Raw genomic sequence first — 24,683 nt, forward strand, 5'->3', positions numbered from 1 at the left:
AGACTGATAGTATAATAAGAGAGAAAATATCAAACATCTATCTTACTAAATCAAGCATAACATCTATAAAAAGGATTTTGCTTGTTTTTTTTTTTTTGACGCGTGAATAAATCTATGCCTTTGCTTATTTACTTTTCATTAAATTTAAATCCTTGAGGGGTACAGTATCACATGGGTTCTGTGGCCAATGGCTTTAGCAGGAAGGCTGCTTCGAATCTGACACAAACCATGACGCTGTTTCCATGAGCATGAGTTACTTCTCCCCAGATTACTCTGGTTTTGTTTGGTTTGCCACCAAGAGTCACTGTGTTGTTCTTTCCTTTGTACACATAAGCACATCAATTGCCTAAATAGAATTCTGTTCCATCTCCAGCATATACACCCTATTTTAAGAAGAGCTGTGTGCTCCCTCTGGTTCCGTTGACCACGCTTATAGTCAGCAAAAATGGCCTTGGACCACGGCCTTCCAGATTATTATTTGGCATTGTAGGAGTCCTGTTCCAAGCAGGCTTACACCCAAAGTTCAGCAATAGGAGTTCCACTCACCTCTATTTTTTGCTTGATCCTTAAAAGTTATTGAAAGTTTTCTTTGACTAGGGAAGCCTTGGCACGATAACCAGAGGAATATTCGGGGGAGTACTCCAAATGTCTACAGAACAGATTATTTTGCTACATTCATCCCTTCAATCTTTTTTTTTTTTTTTAAGATTTTATTTATTTATTTATTTGACAGACGGAGATCACAAGTAGGTGGAGAGGCAGGCAGAGAGAGAGAGAGGAGGAAGCAAGCTCCCTGCTGAGCAGAGAGTCTGATGTGGGGCTTGATCCCAGGACCCTGAGATCTTGACCAAAGCTGAAGGCAGAGGCTTTAGACCACTGAGCCACCCAGGCGCCCCTCTTTATTTTTTTTTTATAATTTCTTTTTACATCCCCAAATGAGAAAGACAAACTATCTTTCCTTTATTGTTTTACTTAGAGAGGTAAATTACGTAAAGTTATACTACATGAGTAAAAATAAATAAAATTAAAACTAAAGTAGCAAAAAAAGAAAAAAAAAGAATAAGATAGGTGATACAAGGTAATAGATTATACCTTCAGTGAGGGAACTAATGCTAGTAATTGCCTAGATGCTGACTGGGTGCAGTTTGAGTACCAAGCCCAAGGGCTTGTTTTCATTGTACAGTAGTTGGTAGTTAGTAGGTAGTTGGTTTTCTACCTACTAATTACAAGAAATTAGGCAGAAAGAAGCTACTTAATTTTCCATCCCCATTGGTCAGTTCAGTGTATAACATCTATAAATTATTACAAAACTACCCTTTCTCTAATTTACTCTAATCCTGAACAATGAACACAATTATATTACTCTCTATTGATCTCTAATTCTTAGTTTAGGCTCTTAACAAAATAGCCACAAAGAAATACAAACCGGGAAAGGAGAAAAGTAACAGGTTTTCACAAGATTTATGATCCCCAGCTATTTTATAATGTATATACAGCTCTGTAGATGAAAATTCTAACCATTTTATTGGCATGCTTATTACATACCTAATGAAGCTAAAATCTGGCATACTACCTGGCATTTTAATAAGAGCATGGCTTATTATGATGATTATTTAAGAGTAGATTTGCAGTTCAGGAATGACTATATGAATGTTATGAAGTAAGAACATATTTAACAAACATGCCAGAATTTCCATATTCAGTTGAAGGATATTCTCTTTAAAGGAGTCAGTCACCTAGTGAAATTGTGTATTTCTAATAAAGTTGCTGCTGCTGCTTTAAACATTTTAGTAACATCTTTAAACCTAACTTGGAGATCATTTATTAAAATTACCATTACTTTATCTTAAACAGAATTCTTATTCTAGGGTAAATTTAATTCTTAACTCCATTTAGTTTTAATGCAAATGTCAGTTTATAAATAACAGTGATCAGTAGATTAATTATTACATATAATATATATATATCACACATACTATTATATGGGATTTTCAAATATTGCAAAATGGAGCTAAACTTAAATCCAAAAATGTGTTCTATTTCAATAACACTTCAAAATGAGGAAACGTACAAGAAATCTGTAGTCCTAGCTTCTCTTGGGAAATAAAACTATGACTTAGTAGCATGAAGCAAGTGTTTCCTCAAAGTAACTATTATGGGAGTCAAACAGAGGTTGATCCCTTTAGAAGAGGAAATATATTTGCACTTTAATTCCTCCTTACACAACATATAAAAATACAGTGACATCAGAAGGACCTGACTCACTGTGTTAAAGCCAATTAGCATACTTGGTAAAACTATGTTGGCATTTTGGGTGGTCAAATACTTCAACTTACCTCATTGCTAGAAGATTACCTATCCTTGCCTTGTTGAACTCTGGAGTAGCCTTAGGGTTTGTTTGGACCAATAAAATGTAGATGGAAATAAAATTTATCACTTTAGGGCAGAAGCTTATGAACTAGCATGCAGTTCACACATCTGGACATTTAGCTACGAGGCAATATTCCAAGCAGAAGTTTCTCCATTAGCCTTGACCCTGAAGAAAAGACAACGAAGAGCAAAATCATAGTCCATAACAAATGGGCAGCATGAGTGAGAAATAAATCTTTGTTGTAACCCACTGTGATTTGGGGACCATCTGTTACTACTATATGACCGAACCTATCCTGACAGACACCACATATTTACATTACCTCCCTACCCTCTATAAGCAACTAAATTTGTAACCCATGCTTTTCCTGTAAATTCCCCTCTAATTTTAGAATGTGAAAAATTGAAGCTCAACACGGTTAAACAATTTGTTTGGAGCTATTAAGTCAATCTCTGTATTCAGGTCTGTCTGACTCCAGAGTCTACACACTTTAATTCCTTACTCTACCACACCTTAATATATTACTAGAAGGCTATTCTATTACTTCTATCTTTCATAATACTATAAGTAAATAAAATGGCTTTGAAATTCACTGTTTTCTAAAATATCTAATCAAAGCAGGTATCTTAAGTTGCTAAGTGCAATAACCTTTTTTTGAAAGATTTTTCTAGAAACCATATAAAATATTTTTGTTAATATAGAACACTATACTCTTTGGATTTATTTTGTAAACACATTCTGTCTGTACCACTTTAAAAGTAATTTTAAATCATATTTATTTTTTGCATACAATTCATTTATTAATATTTAAAAAAACCAAATGCAAAGTAATAAACTTGGCTTCTTTTTCCCACAAAAATGGGGAATACATCTCTGTAAAGAAATTTTAAATTATTTTTACACATCAGTTTGTTGCTGGGATTAGTTTCAGCAAAAAACAATTAATGGGGAAAAAAAAACAACTAATGGGCAAACCCTCTAAAAAAAAAAACACCCCAAAACAAAACAACATTAACTAATATTTAAAACTGTTTATAATATGGTAAGTAAGAAACAGTAACTGATCAGAAAACACCCTACTCTAAAGTAATTTTCACACAGATTTCTATTATAGTGCAGTTCACTCCCAACAACTCTGAGCCCATTAAGAGCACTTCTATACATACAGACATAACAAAATGATACAGTATTTATTGCAACAAATTAAAGTTTTTCATAATATATGTAACTTAAATACCCTCCCGCCCCCAGTGATAAAGTGGCTTCTTATTCCTTAAACATAGAAATTCTGCTCTTCATTGTAGAAAGATGAAGTCCTCTCATCAAAAGGCACATTCTTATCTGCAAGAAAAAAAAAACAAAAACAAAAACAAAATTTTAATACTCATCCTGGAACAAATTAAGACACATTTTAAAATATTCCTAAAGGATTGGAGTAGCAGGAAGGTAATGAAAATATTTAGGGGAATTATAATGAATGGCACTCATAAAATACATGATTATTTTGCCTGTATTAATTATATCAGATTCTATCTTTCAAAATATGATTCTATTATTTCCAGGGATTTTATATATAATTAGTGTAGATAATTAAAAATGATTTTAGTTATACTAAAGTGATAACCTCATATAATATTCTCAATTGACTTAAGTAAACAATACAGTTATTTTTTTCTATAGTTTCTGTAAATAAAATTCTTAACTAATCCTTTTTCTTAACTCTCAGAAATAGGGATTTAACCAAAGCTGCAGGCCTGGAAGTATATTCTGAAATAAACAAACAAACAAAATGTGTTTTTTTAATTTGTTTATTTGAGAAAGAGAGAGCAAGCACATGCGCATGTGCGCATACACACAGGGGAGAGGCAGTGGAAGAGGGAGAGAGAATCCCAAGCAGACTGTACTGAAAGCAGCGCCCAACTAGGGGCTCTACCTCACAACACAGAGATCATGACCTCAGGCAAAACCAAGAGACTGAGAGTTAATTGCCAAGGCTCCCAGGTGCCCCATAAAATGTTTTTAATATTTATAATACAGTTTGAAAATGTATCCATATAGAGGTTTTCCACAGGTTTGCCTATTTTCTTACTCTACTCACTAGTTTATGGTAATATGAGGTTATTATTTTTATCACATCTTTATAGACCTTAATTCTAATTACACATCAGGCTGTACTGTTAATCTAAACCACAGCTTCCAAAAAACTTCTGCTGGTAAAAAGTAGTACAACAAAAAGTATTTAGAGTAAAAGAACAGCAAAGGTGTGTGGATCTTACTAACTTAATAAATCTTTCTTCATAATCACCATTAAAATTTAGAATTCGTTGGAGATATCAATGACTAATACTCTCTTCTAATTTATTATTATTGTGCTATGCAGAACCACCATTCCCTAATTTTTCTGGCATGACTAAACTAGCAGATCACCAATATCTAAGAAGATGTTCTTTCTCTACATGCCCGGTAGGAAATATTTTTAACCCATCAAGAATTAAACCCATTATCTTCTAGCCTTAAACCTGGTCTTCCTCTGAAACTTTTTTTTTTTTTTTAAGATTATTTGTTTGACATAGAGAGATTGCAAGTAGGCAGAGAGGCAGACAGAGAGAGGGGGGAAAGCAGGCTCCCCACTGAGCAGAGAGCCCGATATGGGACTCGATCCCAGGACCAGAAGATCACAACCTGAGCCGAAGGCAGAGACTTAACCCACTGAGCCACCCAGGTGCCCCTCCTCTGAACCTTTTTAACTCAACATTTGTAACACAACCTACCTAGTCACCATTCCACCTGAGGGAGGTAGGGGACACTGAGGTCCTCCCTGCATTCTATTGAGTACTACTGTTTTGTCAGTTTTTCATTTCCCTCCCCTCCTAAACTAGCTTTTGCTTCTGCTTTGATACCTCTCAAGTGAACAGGTGAAACAGCTTCAAGATATTAGACCTTAGTTGATTTCCGCCTCTGATTTTTTCATAAGGTTACCAGGGTCCATTTCCTAGAATATGTATCTCATGGTATCACTCAGCTCCAAAGCAGTTGATGATTTATGACCATTTTCACAAATAGTAAAATTCAAATCCTTAATATATATATATTTTAACATGGCCTTCTAGGTCTGGCCCCAAATCTGACTGATTTTCCATGACCCTAGGACATAGCCTGTGTTCTAAAGAGGCTCACAACATGCCACATGCATACACCCTCATACTGGGAATCCCTTAGCAATGCTTTCACTTGAAATCTAACTTTCGTTTTTCATAAGGCTCTTATTTGAATAACTCACTAGTTTTAAAAATAACTACAACTCAAATATCACCTCTTCAGTGAACTCTCTTATTTTCTACTCTAAACTCAGTTTCTCAGAGTTCTCACAGCAATTTGAAAAATGTGGAGCTAAGCATGGCATGAGGAAAATAACCAAGGGTTCCCACTGTCCAGAGAGGTAAAACTGTACAAGACAGACTGGAGACTCAAAGAAACTTGGGGACAGACCCAGGATTACATAGTTTAATCCATGTGGACCTGTTAACAAGATGCTCTTTTGGCAGAAGGGGCAGGACCAGAGGCTCACACCCCAAAACCTAGCAATACTGTAAGCTTACCTCCTCGTATGGAGAGACTGTATTTCACAGTTTCTAAAACACATTGTTCATATTTTAACATCTCTGATTTTGAGATGCATCTTCCAACTGATGACAGGCTTCTTAGCATTGTTACTACACAGTTATCACTGCCTATATGTGCACAAAGTTGATCAAGCATTTTTACAAGGGATCAGTTTAATATTTGGAATGCCTTTAAAAAGATAATAAAGTGAATCATCACTGAAGCAAAAGTTACTGTCTATGTACATAAAATGAAAGTAGTAGGCTATAGTTTATTGTCGGTGAAGCCAAAGTTTATTACTGGAACAATGGTATGAATTCCATATTTTTCCAAGAAACAACCATGTCTTTAAAAATGAGAAGAGGTCCCAATGTTCCAGGTAGATGAAATTCTAATTTCTGTTCTGAGAAGCTATTACAAACCAAGAAATGCATGTGAAGGCAGAAGCAACTGCCAAATTCTTTAGAGGCAATGAAGAATGTGAAAGTATTGAGAAGATAATATGCACAATTCCTGCATTACATGAAAATATTATATTATTTCATAATAAAACTATTTTTTATTTCTTTGTGTAACAGCTTAAAATTAATAATATCTTAGATTAAATGGTACAAACTTCCATGCAACTTTTATCACCTTAGAGTGAAGGGAGTGGGGGAAAGGCATAGAGAATCTTCAATTAATATTGCTTAAATTTTGAGTTGATAATTTTTAAGTTGGAAATAACTACTAAAATTAACAGGTTAAATAAAGTTTTTCACCACTTAGAATTTAAGATCTGAAAATCTCTAAGAACATCACATCCTTCTTCAACCACACTCTATGGTAGTGACATGCAGAACAAGTATAGACAAATCTATTTCAAAGATAGTCTCAAGTGAAGACAGGCATAGGTAACCATGATACTTACTGCCTTGATTTATTTAAAATAGGGTGTGTAATATATTGGGCTGTGTGTGCTACTAAGTTTAATACTTAAGCACATTTTTTAAAAAATGACATTCATTCAATCACCGAACATATACTGAGTTATTATCTGTCAGGAAAACTGCTTGATACTGGGTAAGATGGTGATGACAAAAAAGAATAAAGGAGAAAAACAATAACCATAATTCCCTGTTCTTATTATAGAGCCACAAATACAGCAAGGAAATCACTTAGAGGACAAAAAAGTGTGGCCTAGAAAGTAAGTCTGAACTGTAGTACCACTGATCAATTATTTACTGGGTAAGTCTTTCTTCATAATAATGGGATAAAACAGTTTCTAAGAGATTAAGCATATCTTTTTATGGAAGTTTTCAAGATGAAAAAAGAAACCTTTACAGAGCCCAAGAGGTGAAAAAGCATTTAGGGATGCAGTACAATCAGGCTCTTGTCAGGTGACTTGGTAAGGAAGAGCCAAGATTCAGGAGACTGAAGTTAAGGAGATTCAGTTGTCAATGGCAGAAGCTCACGAAAATACACTTGAGTCTACATAATCATATTATGCGGCTCCTTGGCTCCTTATTTTACCATAACGCTACTCAGTCTTGAGGATTTAATCACTGAAGTCTAAGGATTAGATCAGATGTCAAATGTTCTATTGTTCAGCCATTTACAGAATTCCCACTGTATTAAAAAACAAAAACAAAAACAAAAACAAAACAACCTCATCTCTTTATGATGTTAAATTCCTATTCTTACCGCTCTGCACAACTGCTACTCATGAACAATTCATTAGAACTCATACCTTTATGCAGTGGCCTTCAAAATCAAATATTTCTCTTACCAGGTGCCAAATTTAACCTTCAGAAAACATTCTGAATAATCAGGGTGACATATTATAAGCTCTCTGATATTCAACACTTACTATCTCCTTTTTGATTGCTAATAAAAATATTATCTTTTTGTTTGTTTTTGTTAGCAAGGCAGGTAAAAGACTGTTGGGAAGAAGAGGATAAGTTCCGAAAAATTTTGATTTCCTGATAAAGAGCCTGATGTGAGATGGGTTCTTGCCTCCCAGACTCTTGTTGTCTAAAACACAGATGCAATGGCTGAAATTACAGCAGTTATCTAAGCAAGATAAGACAAGCATGAGAAAATGTTAAAGAAAACTGCCTATTTATGATCAAACAGCCATTGAATCAATACCAGGAGCTAACTACTACAGACTTCTTGTGACTTGGAAAAACTCCTGAATTCAGAAAAAATTTCTGTAATTCTATGCTCTTTATTAAAATAGACAAAACTAAAAACGTAGTTTAAAAAAAAAAAACAGTCCATCATAGAGAAGCAGAGAGTACATTAAGTGGTTGCTTACGTTTGAGAGGAGAGTGAAATGGAGAGTTGCTATTCAATGGGTATAAAGTTTGAGTTATGCAAGATGGGTAAGTTCTAAAGATTTGTCCAACAGCATTGCACCTATGGTTAATAAACTGTAGTGTACACCTAAAAATTTAAGAAGGTAGACCTCATGTTAAGTATTCTTTTTTTTTTAAAGCTTTTATTTATTCATGAGAGAATGACTGAGAGCTGAGAGAGAGCATGAGAGAGGAGAAGGTCAGAGGGAGAAGCAGACTCCCCCCAGAGCCGGGAGCCCGATGCGGGACTCGATCCTGGAAGTCCGGGATCATGACCTGAGCCGAAGGCAGTCCTTCAACCAACTGAGCCACCCAGACGCCCCAAGTATTCTTTTTTTTTTTTTTTTTAAAGATTATTTATTTATTTGACAGAGAGAGATCACAAGTAGATGGAGAGGCAGGCAGAGAGAGAGAGGGAAGCAGGCTCCCTGCTGAGCAGAGAGCCCGATGTGGGACTCGATCCCAGAACCCTGAGATCATGACCTGAGCCGAAGGCAGCGGCTTAACCCGCTGAGCCACCCAGGCGCCCCGCCCCAAGTATTCTTAACACACAAAAAAAATCACCATGCTTCTCTGTGAGGTAAAGTGAACTGCAGTTATTAATAAATTTTATGGAAACCTCAGCTTGAGTATTTTTCAAACATCAAGAATGTGCTGCCCTTCATACTATACAATGATACAATGATTAAAAGAAAAGACACTATTTTCAAGGATAACTTAAAAGCTAACTCAGAAAATCTTAAACTATAAAAACAGCTACAAATAAGTGCACATCAGGTTCGGGAACAAAACAAAACTGTCTTAGTGGAGGCAAGAGTATTGTTACTCTTTACTAACTTAAAAAATTTTGCAAATATTAGATTCTTGGAGCTATCAGGGGTTTTTGTTTTGTTTTGTTTTCTCTCTCAAGTTCTTTTAAAGATACGGTATCTAAGGATTTTAAAGAATGGATAGAGTGTGGATTTTAAAGAACACTATCTGAGAATACAGGGAAAGGTTAATGACTTAACTATGTTTATAACTTTTCTGTCCATAAACTTGAGATCTTTGTCCCTGTACTGTCTTTAGCCCTATTCACACATATCAGCCTCATGAGTAGTTATGGTCTGCCTCCCATATCCATCTATATCACCAGAGAGAGACTGCAATCCAAACAATCACAGAATATAAATCCTGAACAAAAGCAGTGAACATTTCACTAAATGGATCGAGTGCTATACAAACAGAAACTTGTGGGGCACCTAGGTGGCTCAATCGATTGTCTGTCTTTGTTTGGCTCAGGTCATGATCCCGGGGTCCTGGGATGGAGCCCCGCAACAGTCTACCTGCTCAGAGGGGAGCCAGCTTCTCCTTCTCCCTCTCCCCCAGCTTGGGCTTTCTCTCTCTCTCCAATAAATAAAATCTTTAAAAAATTATAATAATAAAAAAGAAAAAAAAAAGAAACTTGTGATTTAACTGTTGGATAAGCTTTCATTTAATTGAATTAATTTGAACCAGATCAGTCAAACATATTTTGCTCCAGGTCTGTTTTGTCCAACACAACAGCCACTAGGCACATCTGGCAATTAATAGTGAAATTCAATAAAATTAAAACTTCAGTTCCTCAGTCACACTAGTCATACTTCAAATGCTCAAGAGCCACATGTGGCCAGTAGCTATCGAATTAGACAGGACAACTCTAGATTGGGCAATGAGGGAGAAAATAGCACTATCAAATAAAACTTGATGTTACAGAGCATTTGTTAAAATAATATGCAAATGATTCATGTTCTTAACTAATAAGCACATTGCAATGTCTAATTATTAATGGAGCAAGGCAAATTTTCTTCTAAGGCTTGATGTCCACAGAAACGTAAAACATACCAAAAAGGAACAACATTACAGTTCTCTTTTATTACCTTTTATCACTTACTATTTTTATCATTCAAGTAATGACAAATGTAGGATAACACCCTTTAAAGCAGAAAAAGTACAGATGATCCTACTAGTAACACACCACTAGACTTCCTAAAATACCAATTTTTATCTAACATAAACATTAACTGACACATTCCTATAATCCATTTACTTTGAATAACCTTAGTGTTTATTCTGATTGAAAGTAGTGTTTTAGAAATTAGAACTGTTTTCCAATTGGAAATTCTTTTTGAATAAGATCTTAATGAGTGTTTCTTGTTAAATACTTTCATCAAATCTGCTTTCTAATTCTGATATGCTGAGGTTAATTGTCAGAAAATATTTTGTGGTCAAGTAACACTGAGCACAAATGTAATGAAGACATACAGTATTAAATTTAATGAAGCAGAACGAAAGTAGCTAAAAAGCAAATTTAGGGTTTTAAAAATTATATACTTGACAAAAATTACTAAAACAGGCTTGAAGTGATGGTATGTGTCAGCTTCTGTTTTTTTTTTTTAAGATCTTATTCATTTATTTGACAGAGAGAGCAGATGTGCATAAGCAGGGGGAGCTGGACAGAGAGAGGGAGAATCAGGCTTCCCACCAAGCAGGGAGCCCGATGTGGGACTAAATCCCAGGACCCTGGGATCATGACCTGAGCCGAAGGCAGATGCTCAACTGACTGAGCCACCTAGGCACCCTGTAAGTGTCAGCTTTTAGAAGCTGCTACAAAGACTGTTAAAATGTCTTATAGTGTACATCATCATAAAATACTAATAATTTTACTTTTCAGGAGAAATCAAACAAAATTGCAAAAGAGTATTATTCCCATTTGTTGTTTTGTGTTGTAAAGCATGGATTTAAACTTTTAGGGACTGGTTATGAGTATTTGTTTCCAATATTTTTCTTTGAGAAAATGAAGGTAATTTTTAGTCAGCATATGCTAATTCCTCATTAGTTTTTCTATCCAAGAGGGCTGAAACACCCAACAAAACAGTTAAAGAATCGACATTCGTTTTTTTAGTTTTATAAAATCTTTGTGTAAAATGTTTAAGTAATCAAACGTAAGAAATTACCCTAATATACAAAATTAGGATGTCAATAGCAAATTTGAGAAAAATTATATTAACCAAGTTGTTCATGATTTTTTTTTCACATTCCTACATTTTCCCAATTTGATTAAATTAATCTCAATGCTTAAAGTGCTAGATATAGTGGCAATGGTGGTTAACTCCTCGGTATCTATTCAAACACAATGATAATTCTGAGCTAATCATGGTACTTCCATTTTTCTTCCCAGGTTTTAATTTAGAAATGGCCACATGGCCAATGATATGGAAAGCAAAAACAAACAAACAAACAAAATAAAAAAACAGCTCTATTAAGAGTTTCTGGGGAAATCCTTCTCATTCTTAAGGAAGGTACACAAGAGAGCAAGCCCCTAACTTCCACTGAAAGTTACCGTTCTAGGTATAATTATAGGAACTGCTCGCACCATCCTATTAATCAGCCTAAAAATGAAGCCAACACATGGTGTGCAGAACCATGGGATTGCAAAGAAAAGGAGTCAGAGCCATGATATACTGTGTTCAGAGTCAGCCCTATCTGTGACATACTATTATATGAAATAATAAATTTCCTTGAAATTTAGATTAAACTATATATTGGCAGTTTCTTATGGTTCCATCTAATATAAAGAAACAATGAAAATAATTACCCCAAATTCTAACTACCAACAACAATCATTAAAATTCTAATGTATTAAAAACCACAATAAAAACACTCCTCTCAGAAAGAGCTGACTACAAAAGGATAGTTTTATGCTGTGATAAAATTATAGGCAAGGAAATTCATTTGCCTCTCTGGAAATAACTTGCTTCCTGTTATTCTGTGGATAGAACCTGGAAAATAAAGAGGAACTAATTTTAGAAAGCACTTAACCAATGAAGGCAGCATCAGTAAGAGCTAATTCCATAAGAATTACCAGCAGTTATACTGTAAACTAGTATGATTCTGCATTGCAGATGGCAAGGTAGGCAAATCATAATATCTACATTCCTCATTTGTAGGGTCCTCATTTGCAAAATAAAGAGTAGTAGCAAGAGCTGATATAGAAGACAGAATGAAGAGTATTTATAATTATTCTCTTTATAAAGGTATAAATCAAATAAATATTTAAGAAGTAGAATTAAATTACAGCAGGAAGAAAAGCCTCAATTACTTCAACTCTCTGAACCTCAGATTTCTTATCTTTAAAATAAGACCAAAAGAAACAACTTTATAAGACTGTCTCAATGATTCCATAATGTATGTAAGGAGCCTAGTACAGTGCTGGTATATCCTGTACTCAAGTAGATACTAGCAAGTGAGTATTTAATTGCTCCTAGTGTAATTCTGTTACTCTACTGTGTCCAGGCTCTCCCCTGGGCTCAGTGGTAAGTCCTCTGATTTTATCCTTCTAAAGATATCTCTACCAATATCATCATCCATTCTCCTGGTTTCTTCTACCATTTATATAAGACTGCTGGGAAGTCTTTGGTGGAAGTCCTCTTTCAGGGCCTAAAATATTTCTATCTCCATAGAAATATTGATTTTCCCCCTTTATTAACGGGAGAAACAAAGGGCATTAACCCTGATAATGTTACTTAAGTCAGTCACAATAAGATCTATATGTATCTTTCCCACAGGATAAATTTGAAATGTTGACTAAAGTGATGGCATAATGCATGTTTAATCTTTAACATTAGAAGATCAAAGAGAGTCTTGCCCAATGAATCAGCTTCAAATAAAGTAGCAGAGTTTGGACCATGTATCTCATCACAGACAATAATCTCTAAGTTACAGATGGTAACAGAAATATTAACACACCTTTACGAAACTGTAGTCAGCAGCAGAAAATGACTGTTTTTCTACTATGAGACTGTAGTAGAAATGTGTCTACCTTTCCGTGAGAGTCAGAAAAAGGTCTGTAATTGCACAGACTATGAAAAAAAAAAAAAAATCGAAGCAGAGGACTAGAATCAGTGTAGGTGTTATTTAAATGATGTTTAATATTGTGTGAAGAATTTAAAAAAGGAGAACAAGAGGAAAACTGCTCAATATTTGAAGTATCCATCTTATTGCTCCTTGTAGAAGAGGCAAAAGTAGGTGTGCCCTGAAAAAGAACATTACCCCTGATTTTGGCAAGGTCAAAAATAATAAAGGGAATCCCAAGTCTAGCGAGGATGTCTTTGTTCTCTATTCTGGTCTATGCATATCTACTACATTGTTAACTAAAATGAGGATGGGCATTTTGTCTAATTTTGTTCACCACCATATCCCCATAGCTTAGTAAAGTATTTGGGGACAAACAGGCAGTTTTTCATTGTTTTTAATGAAAAAAATGAATCTATGCAATTTTCTATGTCCACTGGGATGCCTCATAGTCACCTCTCATTTTCATGGTTCAAACTGTTTTCACCCTTTTTGACCTATAATCCCAGTTCTGGAAATTTACCCTGAAAATGACCTGCAACAATACAAATATACATATGCACAAGGTTATTCACTGAAGTATAACTTTTAATTGCAAAGTAATTGAAAATTACCTACATGTCAAAGCATAGGCAATGGGGTGAATAAATCATGGTACCTACACAGCATGGGACATTATGCAGATGTTAAAATTGAAAAATATCTCTATAAACTTATACAGCCTTGAGTTATAGGAGATATCACAAAGTGCAACAAAAAGTATAAAAGAACATATATTGCAGGCTAGCTCTTGTGTAAGAAAGAAAAGTGTTAAGAAATACATATTTCTATCAACTTTTATCAAAAGAACCACAGGGAAGAGAGACCAGATAAATAATGAAAGTGATTACATACAAGAGGTAAGATGATGAGAATGGAGAGGAAAGAATACAAGAGGGAAAGACAGTTCTCTGAGTGTATGTGCACGTATAATCTTCAAAAAAATGTGTACAGTTTTTAGTTTGGGAGGCATGTTGGTATTTTTTGTATTAAAATGACAATGACTCTCTGACAAATAAATAAAAAATCTTTAAAAAAAGGACAATGAAAATGGGAAGGGGAAGAAAAAAATCTATAGCAGAAAGCAAGTTCAAATTACTTAAATTATATTTCAAATGACTATGATAAACACACTGAAGAGGGAAGAAGAAACAGGGCCAAATCACTTATATATCTAATAATAAACTCTAAGTTTTGGGCAAGATGGGATTGTGAAGAGAGAAGAAACAAATACTAAACCTTCTTAGGAGGCTTGTTTATTTTAGTGCCATAGGAAAAGCAATTTTGAAACTGTATTAGTTTTATTACAGAATTGAGTAAATGAATAAATGCTGATGTTGGGATCCAAAAGATTATTGGAAGTCACTCTAATGACAACAAAGAGAATGCCACTATGGAAAAGGAAGAAGGCAAGAACACAGTGGCAACAGACCAGCAAGGTAGAATGGGAGGCACGAAGTAATACTACGTAAAGTATGCATACATATGTGAGTATGCATGTGCATGGACACACATGTATATGTGCACATACACACACATTTCACAGACCTGTCTGCTGGCCGGGCCAAGAAGCAAGGACACACCCTAGTAACGAAGCACTCACTTGGCCACTCAAAGAAACCAAGGCTCTTTGGAGAAATGGCTAATTCTACCACTAGGGCAGGGTAGGTATAAAATGAACCTGGAACATCTTATTAGGCCAGAATGTGAGGAACAGCTTTAAAAAAATGAAAGCAAGTCACAAGGGCACAGAAGCCAGCTTGAAGAGGCTCTCACTGGCAAGGAGAGAATGGATTCTAAACCACTGAAAAGGGAGAAAGATCATGACTCCATAATGTCAATAGTTAGATAAATGAAACAGAAGGAACACTACAATATCAACGCTGATTGGTAAATATGAAGGAAATGTTGAAGTTGGAAAATTATTATTTCGCATTTCTCACAGTGAAGATTAGATCAGGCAAGAATCAAGACTAATGACTGCTAAACTTAGGGAAAAATTTTGATAAAAACAATATTTTCATGATTTTAAAACCTCTTATTAGTTGCAATGGAGAAAAAATAGTAACATACTAGAGAAACTGGGAAAACCTTAAGCAGGTGCATCAAAGTTACTACTGCTAATGAAAGAAAGAAGGGCACTGTGGGTCTCCAGACAGGATACCCTGAAAAAGACATATCATGATCTATACAGTATTTCAGGTAAGAATGCATAATCTGAATCTAATTATAAGGAAACATCAGAATATTAGGTAAATATAAAATGAGGAATATGCATTCTTCTGTATCTGTATTAAAAGATAGAAAAAGAGCACACAAGAGAACAAACAAAGTAAAATGTCGGTAAATCTAGATTTAAGAACAACAGGATATTCTTTGTACTATTTTTATTCTTATAACTTTTTGAAATTCTGAAATTATTCCTAAATAGGCAAATTGTTTCTAAAGTAATACATAAATATGTGATCTTTTCTCATTTTTTATGTGAAAAAATCAACATAGAAGGATATATAAGGACAAATGAAAATAAAAATGAACTGTCAATCTCCTAATCTCACCTTTTCAATACAAGAAGTTAAGTGTCACACAGTCAGGATTTTTTTTTTTCTTTTCTATTTTGTGACTGTAGTGTATCCCAAGTGGCCAGATCAGTGCCAGACATTCAACAGCTGCTATATAAATAGCTGCTCCATCATTCATTCCTTAGATGAATGAATGAATGAATGCATGCATGCATAAATGAGTAAGTAAGCAGCATTTATTTGCTGTTCTTACTTTAAACATATCTATATTAAAGTTTTTTTCTAAGCCTTTTTTTTAAGTATATGGGGTCACACTACTAAAAATCTGAAGATGTCATTATCAATTATCATGGGTATCACTGATAATTATCATTACCCCTGAAATATGCTTCTCCATTAGTACAGCCATTTCTCCCTCCTCTACTCCCCAAACACAATTACTAAATTGTGTTCATAATACCTTTCAAAGTCTCTTTAATAATTTACTCCTTTCTATTTCTCTTGCTATTGCTTTGATACTGGATACCCCATGAACTTGTGCCAGTCACCCCATGAACTTGTACCATCTAACCGGTCTTCCCGGTTGCCTTACTCCTTGTCTTGCTTTTCTTCCATCTACGCAATCTTCAGAACAGAACTTTGATTCTGTTTCCCTGTCTTAAAATTTTCCAGGTGACTTTTCATAACCTGTTGAGTGACTTCTCACTGACTGCCATGGATCATGATCTGTCTTTTGATTCTTTGTTCTGCCTTACCCATCACTCTTATTTTTGCATTTAAAGTTCAAAAGCTATTCATTCACTCAATTTTTATTCTTATAAATATTAATATAGCATCTATTGAACTTCTTTTAGTTCCTCGAATACTCTATATTCTCTTTGGCTTCTGGTACTTTGTACCTACTGTTCTCTCTCCAACCCTCACCCCTATATCCACTTTTAATTCTGCTAATTTTTACTCATTTTTTCAGGTCTCAATTAACATATCATATCCAAGAGGCTTCTCTGGACCATTAGTTTTTGGTTATTTGTTCTATGTCACCACTACAAGTTCTCATATCACCTTATACTTTGTTCATGTAACCCTAATTAATGTCTCGCTCCTTAAAAGAATACAAAATTCATGAAAAGTGGGCATAAGAGAGGGATAAGTACTGGAGAAATGTCTGATGATGCATGCTGCAAAACAAAAGAGAACTATAGGTAATTATAGCTCATGGAAATCATTTCCTTCTTTATGTGCCTCCTACATTCCCTGGTCTCTCTTCATCCTTCATCTTTCTAGACCAACTTCCACTAATACAAGAAGTATTACTGCACAACATAAATCTGATTATCTGATTACATACATTCCAAATAAACGATACCAATGGTTCTCCAAAAACAGCAGGGTAATACCAAACTCTTTAGCAAATTGTAAAACTCCACATATTTCTCTCAAGTACAAACAAATAACAACAACAACAACAACGAAAGCTTGCATATCCCTATGTCCTGCCAGAGCTGATCCTCCCAACCTTGCGTGTATAAAAACCCAAGATTTCTGTACTCCTGGTACTTCTTGTACTTGATTGTGGACTCTAGTTTTCCTTTAGCCAAATAGTCTCCCTTGTATTCCAACATGTCTTTCCCTACTGAGTGGAATCTTTACTACCTCCTTTCCTTATTCCATTTGCTTTGAAACTAAGTCTATAACCAGGTAATTTTGCTTATGCAAATCTCTTAGGAAGGGTCTTAATGCTCAGCAAGAACAGATCTGGGAATAGATACCACAGCAAAACTAGCAGACCATCAGTCCCACAATTTTGAGTGAAAGTATGATTTACAAATAAAAGAGCACATACTAAAATCAAAATATCTTCAGAATGCAAAAAGAAAACCAATTTTACTAATCTTTCTTTCTCCCTCTCTCTCACACACACAAAAGACTTACTACATATTACTTTGAATACGTAGCAGTTAAAAGGACAAAGCTCTGCAAGGGGATCTATTAACACAGATTTCTTTCTAGATAGTATTCTATTACTTAAGCCTATTTCAGCAAAGCAATATACATGTGAACTATCGGTTGGGTAGCACAAAGAACATCATGAAATGGAAGCAAATAAAATCTGTTGGGATAAAAACTGCTAAATGAAATACTGTATTCTTTTACTTTATTTTTTCAATTTAGTTATCCAGGATTTGCCTCCCTAATTCATGGAATGAAACTGCCCAACAGTTACTTACCTTCGAGGATGATTGGCATCAAACAAAGTGTTATCTTCATCCTCATCATCTTGTTCTAAAGGTGTCAACTCCATGTTTTCTATGTTAGTGTCCAAAACTCCGTATCTCCTCGTCTTTCGGTTTCTTCTTCTCATCCTATTAAACGGAATATATTGATCAATAAAAATTATTTGAATACAGCATTGATGACCCTTACTTTATATTGATTTGTAAACTACAAAACAATCCCTCGGTTGCTGACATCAGAGGCACTCAGTATCAGAATGACTGCATTTCGGAAATGGAAACAATTTACTACCTAGGATTATTTATGAAACAAAATCTATCCTACTTGTCTTGTACCACTTTTTCTGTCTGACCTATTCTCTTCTCTAGCAGCTTATGGTATGGACAGATAAATCCTTAAGGTACCACATACTTAACGAAAGCCTTCTATTCCAGCCTTCCCTACCTTTCTCATGCCTTCTTACTACTGGGCAGGATTTGGTACTTTCTGCCCCACTAAGAAACCTATTATGTATATAGATGTTCAAATTCTGCACTAAGTAGCTTAAAAACCTGGCTGCACATCAGAATCACCCTGGGTATCTTTAAAAGCTTCATACTTAGTCCTTATTTCCACATAATTAGTTCAGAGTTTCCACAGAAAAGGAACTAAGCATCAATATTTTGTTGAAGTTCTACAAGTTTTTCCAATGTGCTGAAAACCACGACTAGTGGTTCCTGAAGTGTGGTTTCCTGGATCAGCAGAATCACTATCAACTAATAATTTTTTAGAAATGCAAATCCTCATGCCCACTCAGACCTAGTAAATGACAAACTTTGACCTTGAGGCCCACAAACTCATGTTTTAATGTTTTAACACACACTTCTCATTAGTAAGATGCATGTTAAAGTTTCAGAACCACTGCTCTAGATAACTCAAATAACTTGATTTTTTCCTTCAAAGTGTTCACCTCAATCTGCATTTATATTTGCTTATGTATATGGTTATTTGAGTGTTCATTTGCCTCTCTCCCACCAAGTTCCATGAGGGCAATTATGCATGTCTTGTTCACCACTCTATTACTACTCTGTAGCAGTGTCTGATTCAGATGCTCTTTAAATATTCATTCAGGGTCTGAGTGATATCATATTCTCGCTCAGTGCTCCAAATCCTACCCTATAATTAGTGCCCAAGTTACCTCCAATGAAATAACCTCAAATCCACACACAAGAAAACATGTTTTACACAAATATCTATGGGAGATTAAGAACAAAATAGAAGGGGCGCCTGGGTGGCTCAGTGGGTTAGGCCGCTGCCTTCGGCTCGGGTCATAATCTCAGAGTCCTGGGATCGAGCCCCGCATCGGGCTCTCTGCTCAGCGGGGAGCCTGCTTCCTCCCCTCTCTCTGCCTGCCTCTCTGCCCGCTTGTAATCTCTTGTCTGTCAACTAAATAAATAAAATCTTTAAAAAAAAAAAAAGAACAAAATAGAAGATATTTCAGTAAGTGACAACATGGAAATTTACTTAAATGTATGTTTCTGGGTCAATTTATTTGATGTAACAGTGTGATAACAAATACCATGACTACCGGGCCAACTCTGAAGAGCAATCTATACAAGTTTCTGCAAATGTGACTATGGGAATCCCCTAGGAGAAAAACTGTCCTACACATACATACATGTACTACACAGATATACACAAACATTTGCTCAAGAGATATTTGAATTTTATTAAGCATCAGGCATTGTGCTAGCTTCTGAGTGTGAAGCACCTGGTCTCAGTGGTGAAAATTTAGAAAATTATACTAAGCCTGGATAAAACCCAAGAAAAGCTTCCACCTGTCACTGCCTATAGATCTATCTATATGTCTACCCAAAGGTGATGGGACAGGAAACAAGAGGTTCAAGTACAGTATTTAAAACTACAAATGCAACCAGTATAACAGTTAATACTAATGTTAAGACTTAAATAATGGCAATAAGAAGTATAAGCTATATATTAACAAGTACATATATGTGTTCATGTTTGTATGTATGTGTGTGTGCACACATTCATACACACACCCTATGTAGATCAGAAATCTAAACTTTTTCTGCAAAAGATCAAATATAAATATTGTAGACTTAAAGACCACATATGGCTTCTTGCCACACATAGTCACCTTAATCTTTCGTTGTTAGTTTAATTCTTCATAATCCTTCAAAAATGTAAAAAAAAAAAATTCTTGGTTCATAGGTCTTAAAAAAATAGGTCAGTGAACCAGATCTGGCTGATGCTCCACAGTGTACCAACCAGTGATTTTATGTAAAAATTTTATGTAAAATTTTATGAAAAATGTAAAATGTAATTTTATGTAAAAATGTATGAGGCCACATAAAATAAACACAACAGAATTACTTCTGAAAGTAATACACAAAAAAACTAAGAAAAATACTGACCCAGGAAGAAGGAATAAAAAGGTCTGGGGAATTACAGTTCATTATTAGTCCTTTTGAACCACATAACTGAATAACATATTCAAGCATTCTTTGGGTTAAAAAAGTTAATACACAAGAGTGAGTAAAGCTACTTGGCAATCTAAGTTAGGATATTCAGAGTTAGGATTTCTCCTCTTCCCTTTTTGCCAGGTTTCCACTCAAGTTTCTACACCATATATGGCTTTTCAAATATTCTCTCATTTTCAGTAAACAAGAAATTAATGTCATGTGACTTATTTTCAGAAAAAAATAAGATCCTCCCAGGTCATATATACCAAGTAGTCAATCTGTCAATATCCTAGTCATTGCCAGTCACAGGATACTCTGGCAAGGCTTAAAAAAGAGAAGGATACAAATATAGACCTTACGGACTATTGCAGTTTTATCTCAGCTGACATTTTTCTCCACTCCCAAGGTCTTCATCCTCTCTTGAATGAATTCCCAATCTTTCAATGACTGGCTAATCTGGCAAGCAATGCTGTTTTTTCTATCTTTGTATAGTGTAAATGTTTGACTGTATCGGTTTGAGCACTTTGTTATTCTAGCTTGCACTCCCCTTTAATCATTTATATAAAATAGTATCTTCCAAACACAAAGAGCTTCCTAAGCTCTTTAAAAACAAGAAACTATTTCATATACACAGAAAGTACACTGTTAGGCACCAAGTAAGTGGGGGAATGCAGTTCAATTTAAATGAAGTCAGTATTTTAGTAAATGTTACTAATTCATACAAGAATAATTCAAGTAAAAAAAAAGCAACTGTATATTGTTAAATAGAATTTAAAGTTGAAATGCAATTTCTAAAAAAAAAAAAAAAAAGTTCCCTAAATCCAAAGATCTAGGCACTGATGGCTACATGATTGTGATAGCAACTTGAGTATAAAAACATCAAATATATCCATATGCAGTGATTTTTCTCAGGGAGGGTCAAAAACATCTGTAAATCTTCAAAATTACTGAGCTGATTCAATGAACTATCTACCTAAAATAATAAATATTAAACATAAAATACAAACATAAAATAATAAAAGTATACTGAAATTTTAAGTAAAAAGACTACTCTTCTTTTTTAATATGCAGTGTGCCTTTTTTTTAAACAAAGGTTTAAGAGGGCTTTTAAAATTCAGACAATTTTAACAGCTATAGTTCTTTTCTCACAAATGAATGTTTTCAGTAAGTTCATGACAATCTTGTCTATGTGTGTTGACAATTATACACATATAATTATAGATATTACACTTTTCTATTACACATGGTAAATGCATACTGCAGTATGAAAACGAATTTTGTTGGCTCTTAACAAAAAAGTAGGGACTTTATAAATGTGTAGAGGAAAATATGGAAGACTAAAAGGGCAAAAGATAATAACTATATGGTTGATAATACTGAGTGATACTCACTCATCACATGGCATGCACAGGTAAATGATCTTGATCAGATCCACTGCAAACAATCACATTATCATTCAAACAGCTTTCTAATATAGTTGTAGATTCCTCAATGTTCCATTATATTCAGGTTGGTAAGAATTATTTCTCTTTAAATAGCATGTAAAAGCTACAGTATAAAAATAAAGCTGAACTGCTAAAGTAAGCTTGATAAAATTTTATGTAAAAATGTATGAGGCCACATAAAATAAACACAACAGAATAAAACTCCATTTCATTTTACTACTCTATGAAAGAGAGAAAACTGATCAATATAACTTGCTGTGCCCATCTGGTTTTATTCTTTTTCCTTTCTTTTAAATGAAAGCCTATAGGGTATTAAGTATGGAAAGATTTAAGTAATATTCCTTAATTTCCTTAACTCCTTAATTTCTATAACACATTCAAAACTAAACTGAGGAATATATTATTTACTGGGTATTTTATATACACACATTCTCCTATCTGAGAGGCATTATGATAAAGCAGAATAATTCTTAATAACTAAAAGTTTAACTACTGATTAAAAAAAGTGATAAACTGATAAAAAACTGATAAAAAAGTTTTGTCTTAGCTATTTATGGGAAAATAAAATAATGATCAAGAATGATTTTGCAACTAATTACGTTGCCATTATAACACAATACAAATAAAAATTAGTGAGCCACAATTTTAGTTGTCTACGATTTATCAAGAAATCCAACTCAACTGAATACATATATATAAAAATACTTTAATCTGATACCTCTCTCATCTTCATTCCCCATTGCCAAAACCCAATCCATCAGTTGTCTTTTCAAGTTCTTCAAGAAGCAGAAACCAGTAAAAAATAAGATTATGTTATGGGCTGAACTATTCAAATTCATATGATGAAATCCCAACCCCTAGCTCCTCAGACTATGACTTTATTTCAAGATAAAGTCTTAACAGTCAATTAAGATAATATAAAGTCATCAGAAATGGTTCTAATCCAGTATGATGTTGGGGAAAAAAAGAAAAAGAAGAAAGTTTTCAGACAGACACACATACAGAAAGAATACCAAGTGGAGAAGAAGATGGCCATCTTCACGCCAAGGAGAGAAATTTGAACAGAAATTTGTTTATTAATCTGCTCAGGCTGCCATAACAAAATGCCATAAAATTGACTGCTTAAACAACAGAAATTTATTTGTCAATATATTGGAGGCTAGAAAGTCTAAGAACAAGGTACCAGGTTTCATTCTGAGGCTTCTCTTGGCTTGTAGGCAGCCACCATTTCACATGTGCTGACTTGACCTCTTCTTTGTGTGTGTAGGGAGAGAGCTCTGGTATCTCTTCCTTTTCTTATAAGATGCATCAGCCCTTATGGCCTCATGTGACTTTTATCATTTCTTGTAAGTCCTGTCTTCAAATACAGTTACATATGAATTTGGGGGGTGGGTGGTAGGACATAAACATTCAGTCCAGAACATTCCCTCACAGCATTCAGAAGGAAGCAAGCCTGCCCATATCTTGATTTCAGTTATCTAGCCTCTAAAACTGTGAAGTAAAAAATTTTTGTTGTTTAAGTCACCCAGTTACAGCAGGAAACCCTGGCAAACTGATTGATCATAGGAGGTTTATTAGTGGGAAGGTCTCCAAAGAGAGAGGGAGAGAAAAGGAGAAGAGGAGATCCTATGAACGTTGTTAATGCAGGCCTGCGGCCTGTGAAAGAGAGTGGGAAGAAAGAAGAGTTGGGTAGGAAGAGCAGTAGACTACAATGCAGTTCTGAGAAAGTTTTGACCAGCCAATGGGATGTCCTTAGGCAAAGAAAGATTATCCATTAGAGGAAGGAGTCCTGATGGCCAGGTTTGGCCACACTCAGTCCCTGGCTGGAAAAGGCCTAAGAGTTATGGCCCTGGCATGGATACAACGATAGATCCAAAGCTGTGACAGCTGGAGGCTGTCAGTCAACTATGTTTCCTGCAGCAGGGTCTCTTAAAGGGAAGTCTGATCAGTGTTATCTCCGGGGCTGTCACAAAGTCCTATTGATTGTACTTCCTGAGAATCATTCAAATTCACTTAAAGTATTCATCACTGCTATAATCAATCACCTTGACTTGATATAGCTTAATAACTGTGTACCTCTATCTGCTCTGGTCACCCACTAATCTCCCCTCCATCCTCTAAAATCTCCAATGGTTTCCTATTGTTCAAGAGTAACAATTATGTAATATGGCCTATAAAGTTCAACATAGGATGGCTCATACTTACCTTGCTAGCCTCACCTTGCTGTTTCCTCTACATTCTGCTTCACCTTCTGCACTCCAGCCACAAAGACTTCTAACTTGTGTTCCCTTATAATGGCCATGTGTTCTCTGTCATTGGCCTCACACTTTACCCCACACACCACGCTATTGCCATGTTAATGCCTATTCACCTTTCAGCTCCAGCTTCCTTAGAGAAGTTTTCCCTAATCCACCTGGCTAGGTTACAAATAAACACCTAATATTGGTTTCCACAGCACCCCTGTACATCTCCTTCAAAGTACTTATAAATGATACACTTGCATACTTTTTTGTGTAACCTTTTTGTCTTTCCTACTAGACTTAGTTTCATGGGAGCAGGTGTTTTTGCTCACCATTATACCCCCAGTACACAGGGAATGGCATAAAGCAGATGCCTACTATCTATTAAATGAACTAACTAAAATATATGGATTGACAATATATATTGTGTTTTCTATGTATAACAACAAAACCTACAATTATTATGTTAATCATTACCCTGCGATAAGAGAAGCCTGAAAAGAACATCATCTCCAAAAACACACCACAGCAAAACCTATAGGAGCTAGCCCA

At 35.0% G+C, this 24,683-nt stretch overlaps 1 protein-coding gene across 2 annotated transcripts in view; it reads right to left on the reverse strand.

Moving 5' to 3' along the window:
- Positions 1-3,121: 3,121 nt before the first annotated feature.
- Positions 3,122-24,683, reverse strand: part of FAM174A (family with sequence similarity 174 member A) — a 37,897-nt gene continuing 16,335 nt past the window's right edge. The window contains exons 2-3 of one of the 2 annotated variants that reach the window (XM_013044176.2): positions 17,975-18,109; positions 3,122-3,712 (exon numbers count right to left, since the gene is read on the reverse strand). In XM_013044176.2, the coding sequence (XP_012899630.1) occupies positions 3,709-3,712; positions 17,975-18,109 (139 nt within the window). In that variant the 3' untranslated portion in view covers positions 3,122-3,708. Of the gene's footprint in view, positions 3,713-17,970; positions 18,110-24,683 lie in introns of those variants that run through there. The other variant, XM_013044177.2, reaches the window with a different exon arrangement.

This window comes from Mustela putorius, unplaced genomic scaffold, assembly GCF_011764305.1.
Source record: "Mustela putorius furo isolate JIRA1106 unplaced genomic scaffold, ASM1176430v1.1 tig00537350_pilon_pilon_pilon, whole genome shotgun sequence".
Lineage (NCBI taxonomy): Eukaryota > Metazoa > Chordata > Mammalia > Carnivora > Mustelidae > Mustela > Mustela putorius.